The sequence below is a fragment of the Lampris incognitus genome, chromosome 15 (genome assembly GCF_029633865.1).
Source record: "Lampris incognitus isolate fLamInc1 chromosome 15, fLamInc1.hap2, whole genome shotgun sequence".
Taxonomy (NCBI): domain Eukaryota; kingdom Metazoa; phylum Chordata; class Actinopteri; order Lampriformes; family Lampridae; genus Lampris; species Lampris incognitus.
In genome coordinates, this window is record NC_079225.1 from 49071875 (window position 1) to 49083664 (window position 11790).

At 47.4% G+C, this 11790-nt stretch overlaps 1 protein-coding gene across 1 annotated transcript in view; it reads left to right on the forward strand.

Moving 5' to 3' along the window:
- Positions 1 to 5315: 5315 nt before the first annotated feature.
- Positions 5316 to 11790, forward strand: part of LOC130124905 (photoreceptor outer segment membrane glycoprotein 2-like) — a 15783-nt gene continuing 9308 nt past the window's right edge. The window contains exon 1 of the mRNA XM_056294250.1: positions 5316 to 5896. Coding sequence (XP_056150225.1) covers positions 5316 to 5896 — 581 coding nt within the window. The remainder of the gene's footprint in view (positions 5897 to 11790) is intronic.

Consider the following 11790-nt stretch of genomic DNA (forward strand, 5'->3'; position numbering starts at 1 on the left):
GTTTGTATGAAAAGTGCTATACAAATTGATTGATTGATTGATCCATCCATCCATTATCCATTATCCATCCTTCCATCCGTCCACCCATCCATCCATTATCCATCCTTCCATCCATCCATTATCCATCCATCCTTCCATCCTTCCATCCTTCCATTAGCCAAGCTGCTTATCCTGCTTTCCGAGTTGCAGGGATGCTGGAGTCTATCCCAGCAGTCACTGAGCGGCAGGCAGGGAGACACCCTGGACAGGCGACACCCGGGACACCTGGACAGGCCCTGTGATGGCCTGGCCATCACAGCACACACACACACACATACACACACACACACACACAGACTCACACACACACACACACACACACACACACACACACACATATCTAGGACAATTTAGTACGGCCGATTCACCTGAGCTCCGTGTGTTTGGAGTGTGGGGGGAACCTTTATAGAAACACAAGTCACTGCTGTAACTTCTGCTTCTATAACGGACCACCTGCTCCAAGATCGATCTTTATCTAGGCCTGGCAAAAACAATGCTGCCATACACAGGCTTACGCCGACCATCTCGTATGTGTGACAGAGTTTACCACACACACATACACACACACACGGATACAGAACAAATAGAAAGAACCCCACAACCTGAAAACTCCCAGGAAACAGCCTCTCCTAACAAACACCTCCCCCTAGCGGAAGTATGACTATATTACATTATCCTAGTTCATATTAACTTGTTTAATAAAGATCACACTACAACACTTCCCCTTTAAATCCCCACATTCCCCAAATGTAACTGAACTTGGAAAAAAATAACAGTGGTGTTTTTAGCCTGCGTACACCTAAAACGTATACTAGTGTCTCTGCAACAGCTTAACAGTATGACAGATTCAACATTCAGGCCAACAAAAACTGCCCAGTCACACATGCAGTCTGTCTGGGGGTTTGCGAGTGCGCTGTTATCTGCACACCACCCCGGGTGACCCGGCAAGCACCATTGGAGGGGGTGTTATGGGTGGATCTGGAGTTTGGGGCATGAGAGGGGTCTGTGTGTCAGTGTGAGCCTATCCATCCTTTTCAGGGGATACAGACACCTCTTCCTGTGTCTGTCTCTCTGGTGTAGTCACTGGGGGACGTACCCCCCAGTGGTCACTCTGTGGGAACTGTTTCTGACCCTGTATCATGACATATGTGCACATGGTCCTGATGTTGTTTGTTGTGTGCTGCGATAGCGCAGTATAGATAGGGTGTTATGGGCACCATGCTTGTTGATGATAAAAGGATCTTCAGAGTTCATCCAGAGCATACAGCATTATGATATAAGGATCTTCAGAGTTCATCCAGAGCATACAGCATTATGATATAAAGATCTTCAGAGTTCATCCAGAGCATACAGCATTATGATATAAGGATCTTCAGAGTTCATCCAGAGCATACAGCATTATGATATAAGGATCTTCAGAGTTCATCCAGAGCATACAGCATTATGATATAAGGATCTTCACAGTTCATCCAGAGCATACAGCATTATGATAAAAGGATCTTCAGAGTTCATCCAGAGCATACAGCATTATGATAAAAGGATCTTCAGAGTTCATCCAGAGCATACAGCATTATGATAAAAGGATCTTCAGAGTTCATCCAGAGCATACAGCATTATGATAAAAGGATCTTCAGAGTTCATCCAGAGCATACAGCATTATGATAAAAGGATCTTCAGAGTTCATCCAGAGCATACAGCATTATGATATAAGGATCTTCAGAGTTCATCCAGAGCATACAGCATTATGATAAAAGGATCTTCACAGTTCATCCAGAGCATACAGCATTATGATAAAAGGATCTTCACAGTTCATCCAGAGCATACAGCATTATGATAAAAGGATCTTCACAGTTCATCCAGAGCATACAGCATTATGATAAAAGGATCTTCACAGTTCATCCAGATAATACAGCATTATGATATAAGGATCTTCACAGTTCATCCAGAGCATACAGCATTATGATAAAAGGATCTTCACAGTTCATCCAGAGCATACAGCATTATGATATAAGGATCTTCACAGTTCATCCAGAGCATACAGCATTATGATAAAAGGATCTTCACAGTTCATCCAGAGCATACAGCATTATGATATAAGGATCTTCAGAGTTCATCCAGAGCATACAGCATTATGATAAAAGGATCTTCAGAGTTCATCCAGAGCATACAGCATTATGATATAAGGATCTTCACAGTTCATCCAGAGCATACAGCATTATGATAAAAGGATCTTCACAGTTCATCCAGAGCATACAGCATTATGATAAAAGGATCTTCAGAGTTCATCCAGAGCATACAGCATTATGATGAAAGGATCTTCAGAGTTCATCCAGAGCATACAGCATTATGATGAAAGGATCTTCAGAGTTCCTCCAGAGCATACAGCATTATGATGAAAGGATCTTCAGAGTTCATCCAGAGCATACAGCATTATGATATAAGGATCTTCAGAGTTCATCCAGAGCATACAGCATTATGATGAAAGAATCTTCAGAGTTCATCCAGAGCATACAGCATTATGATAAAAGGATCTTCAGAGTTCATCCAGAGCATACAACATTATGATATAAGGATCTACACAGTTCATCCAGATAATACAGCATTATGATATAAGGATCTTCAGAGTTCATCCAGAGCATACAACATTATGATATAAGGATCTTCAGAGTTCATCCAGAGCATACAGCATTATGATATAAGGATCTTCAGAGTTCATCCAGAGCATACAGCATTATGATAAAAGGATCTTCAGAGTTCATCCAGAGCATACAGCATTATGATAAAAGGATCTTCAGAGTTCATCCAGAGCATACAGCATTATGATAAAAGGATCTTCAGAGTTCATCCAGAGCATACAGCATTATGATAAAAGGATCTTCAGAGTTCATCCAGAGCATACAGCATTATGATAAAAGGATCTTCAGAGTTCATCCAGAGCATACAGCATTATGATAAAAAGGACCTCAGACCTCGTTTAAGCTATCCTACTGGTAGGACCCTCATCATCTCATCATCTGAGTATTTAAAGGGCAGTCAGAGCCAAAATACACCTACAGCTTACTGGCAGTAAACTGAACAGTAGTAGACAAAGATTATTGTGGAAAGAATTAAAATTTGTGGATTTAAACAGGATACGTCGGCGTCATGAGTATGATTTAATTCACTATGTCTAACCATCTAATTGAATGAATTAAGACAGACAGACACAACACTGTGTGTGTGTGTGTGTCTGTCTTAACACATACAATTAGATGGATAGACATATCCGTCTAATTGAATGTATTAGACCGACACTAATTCTTTGGAGTTTGAATTGTATGAGTCAGGTGGTTTATCTAAAACATACAGCTTGTTGGGTTTTAGAAGATGTGTTCCTGTCACACCTTTATATCCTGGAAGACCATTAGACGCATGGTAGTGTGCCTAGTCATCGCAGGTGGAGGCACCGCGCTCAGCACTCTGTCCTGCCGGATCAGAAGGGGCATTGGGAGGGGGTTACATTTTGGTGTATGTTTTAGAAAAGGGACATGTTTTAGACAAACTATCTGACTCATAGAATTCAAACCCAAAAGAATTGGTCCTGTGATGGCCCGGCGGCCTGTCCAGGGTGTCGTCCCGCCTGCCGCCCAGTGACTGCTGGGATAGACTCCAGCATCCAAACCGCCACCCTGACAGCAGGATAAGCGGTTTGGATGATGGATGGATGATGGGTGGATGGATGGATGGATGGATGGATGGATGGATGATGGATGGATGGATGGATGGGTGGCTGGATGATGGATGAGTGGATGGATGATGGATGGGTGGATTTAAACAGGAGGACAGGTCTTGTTTTTTACGTATGGTTTGTTAAGACCCTTTAATGTGACTTGCGTTAACGACTCTGAGATGCCGTCAGACACACAGAAAAGATAGAGTTTGAAGGGACTGAAACATACACATACACACACACACACACACACACACAGACACACAAACACACACACAAACACAGACACACACACACACACATACACACACAGTTGGCGTGAGGGAGCGGAGGTGGGCACTGTGCGGTATGAAGGCCTTTCTCCTCCCATGGAGCAACAGACAAGATGGAGGCTAATCCTGGAGTCAGCCGTAACCCAAATGGAACCCGGTGGAAGAAGCGGAGACTGGCAGTTAAATGGTGTGTCCTTTGACATCCTGTCTGGCAGGAAGTGGACGTATCCCACTGGTTGGTTGACGTTCAGTAGTTCCAATCAGAGGCGTTTGTAGAGACGTGAAGTCAACAGAGATTAGCTGACTTACTAGAGATCAAGAGCTTAGAGCTTGGAGCCGCAGCACAGAGGACAGTATCCAAGACTTTCCTCTGGCACGAACACATTTACAGCTCAACTACTAGCACACAGAGACGGCCCAGGATGTCCGCCGCGCTGTCTACCCACCACACAAAGACCACCGGACACAGACAACATGGTAATATAGTCATGTAGATATATATATCTCTAGCTCTAGCTCTATCTCTAGATATAGATATATACAGATCAGTCATGTCGTTATAGGTGCTCAGTAATCCAGGTCATAATCCAGCTCTCCATGAAGGTGTCCAGATGAACTGATTCAGCTGTGTGTGCTACAGATGAGTAACGTTGTGCCGCGGTAGAAGAGGCTGACTGGCTGAATGGATATGTGAACTGTCATATTCAGGGCTGCATGGAAAACTTTCCATTCCAGTCACACTGCCTTATCCTTCAACACCATCAGTCTTACATGTGTTAGAAATGGACAAAACATGATTGCTCAGACTGTGTTCAGATATGCTCACTGTGCCACATTTCTCAAATCCTCTAAATGGAAGAAAGTGTAAGACCTGTTCACCTCAGAGCAGTGTACTCATCTCAGTCTGCATCAGGTTTTTGGTTCTCTTTCTAGCATAAATATTGTCTTAGTAGATCCAGAATATTTGTTCATCCATCTTTGACCTTATTTCTTTCCTTTGCCTTGTTGTTAGGATCCAGCCTCACGCCAACAGCAACCAAAATAACTCAGCTAAGCTTCTTCTGAGGGACGGAGAGCAGAAATACTCATTCTCCCATCTTTTCTTTAACCACTTCCATTCTCTTAACCCTGACCCCTAACCCTAACCCTAATCCCCGATCTCTGACCCCCAACCCATATCCCATAATTCCGGACCCTGACCCGGGACAGGTTTGACTTGCTCTGCCCTCTGATTCCTGTCTAACCCATAGACTGAATGAGACGGCTGTCTCTGGAAAAGACGACCACACCACAAAATGGCCGTTGGAAAGGTAACCTTCACCAAAGCTGAGCGGGACAAGCTGGCCCATGTCCTCTGTCTCCTCAACTGGATCTCGGTGGTCACGGGGGTCATCCTCTTCAGCCTGGGCCTTTTCCTCAAAGTGGAGATCCAGAAACGGCAGGATGTGATGTCAGACCAGGAAATCCTCTACGTGCCAAACATGCTGATCACCACAGGCGTGGTGGCTTGCTGCATCAACTTCCTGGGAGGGAAGATCTGCTACGACTGCATGGACACCACCAAGTTCCTGCGCTGGAAGCTCGTCATGCTGCCTTACATTGTCTGCACCTTCTTCTTCACCTTCTGCGTCTTGCTGGGTGCACTCCTATGCTACAGCATCCGCAGTCAGCTGGAAGAGTCGCTCTTCCTGGGTTTAAGGAATGCCATGAACTACTACAAAGACACGGACACGCCGGGCCGCTGCTTCCTGAAGCACACGCTGGACCTGCTGCAAATCCACTTCCAGTGCTGTGGGAACACAGGCTACCGAGACTGGTTCCGCACCCAGTGGATCAACATCCGCTACCTGGACATGACCAGCAGCCATATACTGGAGTAAGAACCACAACCACTCGGTTCTAGTGGGCTCAGTGGGTTTACATGGAATCTGGCGGGTTAATGGGAGTTAGTGGGTGCTAATGTATAGTAATGTATATTACTTTGTATAGACAGTACACTATACACATTACTATATATGTACAGTGGACTATATATGTATTTAAATATATATACACATACATACATTCATGTGTATATGACTACATACAGACAGTACGCTATACGCATTACTATATATACAGTAGAATTTTTTTTTAAATACACACACACGCATCTGACAGACAGTCAGATTGATAAATAGATACATAGATAGAGATAGATAGACAGACAGAGACAGACAGATAGACAGACAGATATATAGATAGACAAACAGACAGACAGATAGATACATACATAGATCGATCGATAGAGAGAGAGAGAGAGAGAGAGAGAGAGAGAGACAGACAGACAGACAGACAGACAGATAGATAGATACATAGATAGATAGATAGAGACAGACAGACAGATAGATAGATAGATAGATACATAGATAGAGACAGAAAGAGAGAGAGAACACAATGCACCTAACCCTACATATAGACAGTAGACTATACATAGAGACAGGATATACATTCAACATATACAGTGCATCTGGAAAGTATTCATACCCCTTCACTTTCCCCACATTTTGTTATGTTACAGCCTTATTCCAAAATGGATTAAATTCCTTTTTGTCCTCATCAATCTACACACAATACCCCATAATGAGAAAGTGAAAAAGGTTTTGTAGAAATTTTTGCAAATTTATTCAAAATAAAAACTGAAATATTGCATGTACATGAGTATTCACACCCTTTGCTATGACACTCAAAATTGAGCTCAGGTTCATCCTGTTTCCACTGATCATCCTTGAGATGTTTCTACATCTTGATTGGAGTCCACCTGTAGTAAATTCAATTGATTGGACATGATTTGGAAAGGCCCACACCTGTCTATATAAGGTCCCACTGTTGACAGTGCATGTCAGAGCAGAAACCAAGCCATGAAGTCAAAGGAATTGTCTGTGGACCTCCGAGACAGGATTGTATCGAGGCACAGATCTGGGGAAGGGTACAAAAAATTCTACAGCTTTGAAGGTCCCGAAGAGCACAGTGGTCTCCATCATTCGTAAATGGAAGAAGTTTGGATCCACCAGGACTCTTCCTAGAGCTGGCCGCCCAGCCAAACTGAGCAATCGGGGGAGAAGGTCCTTGGTCAGGGAGGTGACCAAGAACCCGATGGTCACTCTGACAGAGCTCCAGCGTTCCTCTGTGGAGATGGGAGAACCTTCCAGAAGGACAACCATCTCTGCAGCACTCCACCAATCAGGCCTTTATGGTAGAGTGGCCAGACGGAAGCCTCTGCTCAGTAAAAGGCACATGACAGCCCGCTGGGAGTTTGCCAGAAAGCACCCAAAGGACTCTCAGACCATGAGAAACAAGATTCTCTGGTCTGATGAAACCAAGATTGAACTCTTTGGCCTGAATGCCAAAGGTCACATCTAGAGGAAACCAGGCACCTCTCATCACCTTGCTAATACCATCCCTACAGTGAAGCATGGTGGTGGCAGCTTCATGCTGTGGGGATGTTCTTCAGCGGCAGGAACTGGGAGACTAGTCAGGATCGAGGGAAAGATGAATGGAGCAAAGTACAGAGAGATCCTTGATGAAAACCTGCTCCAGAGCGCTCAGGGCCTCAGTCTGGGGCGAAGGTTTACCTTTCAACATGACAACGACCCTAAGCACACAGCCAAAACAACGAAGGAGTGGCTTCGGGACAAGTCTGTGAATGTCCTTGAGTGGCCCAGCCAGAGCCCAGACTTGAACCCCATTGAACATCTCTGGAAAGACCTGAAAATAGCTGTGCAGTGACACCTCCCCATCTAACCTTACAGAGCTCGAGAGGATCTGCAGAGAAGAATGGGAGAAATACCCCAAATATAGGTGTGCCAAGCTTGTAGCTTCATACTCAAGAAGACTTGAGGCTGTAATCGCTGCCAAAGGTGCCTCAACCAAGTACTGAGTAAAGGGTGTGAATACTTATGTACATGCAATATTTCAGCTTTTTATTTTTAATACATTTGCAAAAATTTCTACACAACCTTTTCCGCTTTGTCATTATGGGGTATTGTGTGTAGATTGATGAGAAAAAAAGGAATTTAATCAATTTTGGAATAAGTCTGTAACATAACAAAATGTGGGGAAAGTGAAGGGGTGTGAATACTTTCCTGATGCACTGTATATTTTCAGATTCTATTCATCTCTGTAAGCTACTGATAAATGGCAGTGTCAGAGGTCAGAGAACGAGTGTTAGGCATGAAGCTGATGTTCATCTGCTGTTTGAGCCGATCTAGAAGCACTTTCTCCTTGTTCATCTGTGCAGGAGCACGTGTCAATCAAATCAAGTGACAGTTTAAAGTGGCGATGTGATTTTAGCTCAGCTAACCAGACGCTCACATTTTAACACAATACTTCTGACTGAGCACTATAGAAGTACTGTGTGTATTATGTTCAGTCAATGACCACACTGGGAGCCACATTTATAACTTTTACTTCACTAACAACTCACGACCCTTTTCACATTGCCGTAATTCACACTGCCCCCTGCCCTTCTTAAAGGCACAGTAACTGCTAGTGCTCAACCATACAAGTCAGACTCTGGCATAACACTACCTAACCAGATATAACATTTTCTCCCCCCACCCCCCTTGAGAAAGTAACATAACATAACATAACATAACATACATATCAGTCCCTACCTTAGATGTCCCTTAACCATTCGTAACATAGTCCCTGTGCCAGACAGGCGGAACCCTCTGAGGGCGAGCAGGCTGGGGAGCAGGGCCTGGCAATGGCTGTGGGTTACCAGCCACCCGGTTTGCCTCCGGTCTGGGCTGCCAACTGAGAGCAGCAGCTGGGGACAGGGATGATGCAGGGTTTGTAGGTGCTACAACCCTATGCAGGCGGTTTGAGTGCCAACAAGTCCCATCGTCCAGTCTGTAGGTAGCCGGTCCCAGCTGCTGAGTCACCTGATGGGGCTCCGACCAGTATGACCGCAGCTTGTTCTGGTGGTGGGCGTGTTTGATCCTGACCCAGTTCCCCACAGACAGAGAGGGAGTCTGTACTTGGCGGGAGGCATCGAACCTCTGTTTCATCCGGGCCTGTGAGCTTCAAACCTGAGCTCTGGCTCTCTGGAGCCCTGGGCTCTCATGTGCAGTGGCTGGCTCTGCTCTCAAATGGTCCAGTGGTTGCTTTAGTTCCCGCCCGATCATGAGCAGAGCTGGTGTAACCCCCCTGGTGGAGTGCTTGGATGCCCGGAAGGTCAGGAGAGTTTGGCTGAGTGCAGTGCTTAAGGTTTTCCCTTCCTCCAGACAGGCTCGAATTCCATTCTTGAGAGTTTTGTTCAGTCTTTCCACCCCTCCATTACTCTCCGGGCGGTACACTGCTGTCCTGATGTGCTTGATGGACCGCAGTGACAGGAACTCTGAGAACTCCGCCGATGCAAATTGGGATCCATTGTCTGTCGTGATGACACTGGGCAGGCCCCAGCGCCCAAATAGCTTGTCAAGGCGGTCGATGATGGTGTGTGAGGTGATGGAGCCCAGTTCCATGGCCTCTGGCCACTTCGAGTGAAGGTCATGCACGACCAGCAAGTAGCAGGCATGCATGAGTGGCCCGTGGAGCTCTCCACAGAGGTCGATCTGCATGTGCTCCCATGGCGCGGACGGCCACGGGGTTGGAGTGAGGGGTGCTGTGGTAGGCTGGCCAGTTTTCCTACTCAGAAGACAGCAGGTGCAGTTACGCACCAGCTCCTCTGTGTCAGAGTCTATGTGAGGCCACCACATGGTATCTCGGCAGCGCTGCTTCACCTTGACCACCCCCAGATGCCCATCATGGACCATTTGCAGCACTCTGGCCCTTAGAGTCTCTGGTACAATGGTGCGGTGGCCACAGGAGGGGCACACCTTCCCCCAGCAGGAGAGCTCATTGCAGACTTTATGGCAGGGGAGCAGCCTGTCATCCACCTTGGCAAGCCAGCCATCATGGACATAGGCACGAAGGTTTGTGGACTTGTGAGTGTCTCATCCTCAGCTGAGGCCTGCTGCAGCTTGGCCAGGGTGACTACTGTGCTGAGGGGCCCATGCAGCATGTGGACACAGCCATCGTCATCATCGTCGTCATCCTCTGGCGCCGCCCCTCTTACCTCTTTGGTCAGAGAGATGGCTCAGGACAGGAGCTCAGCTACTGTATTGGTACGCCCCGGCATAAACTCAAGTCTGAATTGTACTGATTCAGCCTATCTGCCCATCTCAATAGTCTCATGGGCCTGTGCCCCGAACCTCGGGTCGCCAGCAGGGCCGTCAGCACCTGATGATCTGTGCGGATAGTGAAAGCCCTGCTGTACAGGTAGACATGCCAGCATTCGCATGCCCACAGGCAGATAAGAGCTTCCCTCTCCCCCACTGAGTACTTCTGCTCCGCCGGAGTGAGTGCCTGCGAGGCGAAAGCCACTGGACGCTCTACCCCCTAATGGAGAGCACTGCACCAAGTGCCACCCCCAAGACATCACAGGTGACCATGGTGGGCACAGTCAGGCTGAAATGGGCCAAAGTGGGCGGGGATGTGAGCTGCTGTTTGATGATGCTTACGGCCTGCCGGCATGCTGGGGTCCAGTCCCATACAGCATCCTTACGTAGCAGCTGGCACAGGAGGGCCATTGAGTCGGAGTAGTGTGGCATGAAACGGAGATAGTAGGCAGCCATCCCCAGAAAAGAAGACAGCTGGGACGGTGACTGTAGGTCCGGCAGGGACAGAATGGCCTCCGTGTGGGACATGATTGGGGTGATGCCCTCCTTGGAGAGCTGGAAACCCAGAAACTCGACCTCTTTGGCACTAAACACACACTTCTCAGTGTTCAGTGTGACCCCGTGTTGCTTGAAACACTGGATGACCTGTTCCAGGCAAGCATCGTGCAGTGTGGCAGAGGGTGCGTGTACCACCATGTCATCCAGGTGGATGGCGACCCCCTGAATGCCAGCTAGGATGAGTGACATTATTTTCTGAAAACAGCTTGGGGCTGATGACAGCCCGAAAGCCATGTGCTTGTATCTGAACACCCCCACATGTGAGACGAAAGCTGTGAGGTCCATGCTGGCCAGTGCCAGGGGAACATGCAGGTAGCCGTGACGTAAATCCATTTTGCTGAAAACTGTGGAGCCATGGAAATGGCTAGTCAGCTCCTCAGCTATGGAGAGGGGGTATTTGTCGGGGATGATGGCTTTGTTGACATCCGTCAGATCCACGCAGAGGCACAGTCCACCACACCGCTTCTTGGCTATCACCAGGTTGGAAATCTAGGGTGAGGCATGACTGGTTCGATGATGTCCTCCTTCACCAGGCGGTGTATCTCCTCTTCCACCCCATCCCAGAGAGCCAGGGGAATGTGTCACAGTGGCTGGATTACCAGGCGGACTGATGAATCCACAGTAGGCTGGTGCACAAACCCAGACATGCAGCCCAGGCCTCGCAACAGTTCTGGGTAACGTTCGGGCAAGGACGTGGAGACCTGCAGGACACGCAGGCCCACAGCGTCAGTCAATGTAAAGCCCAGGGTATGGAACAAGTCTAGCCCCATGATGTTAGCCCCTTTCAGTGTGATGTAGAACCTGGTTTCAGGGACGTGCTGGTGATTATACTCCACGGGAAGGCAGACTACTCCCAAAGTGGCGATGGGGGCGTGGCCGTAGCCCAACAGGGAGTTGGCTGCCACTTCCAGGGGCACGTGACGGAAGAGCCGGTCATATGTGGGTTTGTTCATGAGTGTTGATAGGAACTGCAGCAGCCTGTGGGTCTGCAGGGGGGGGAGCGGCACCA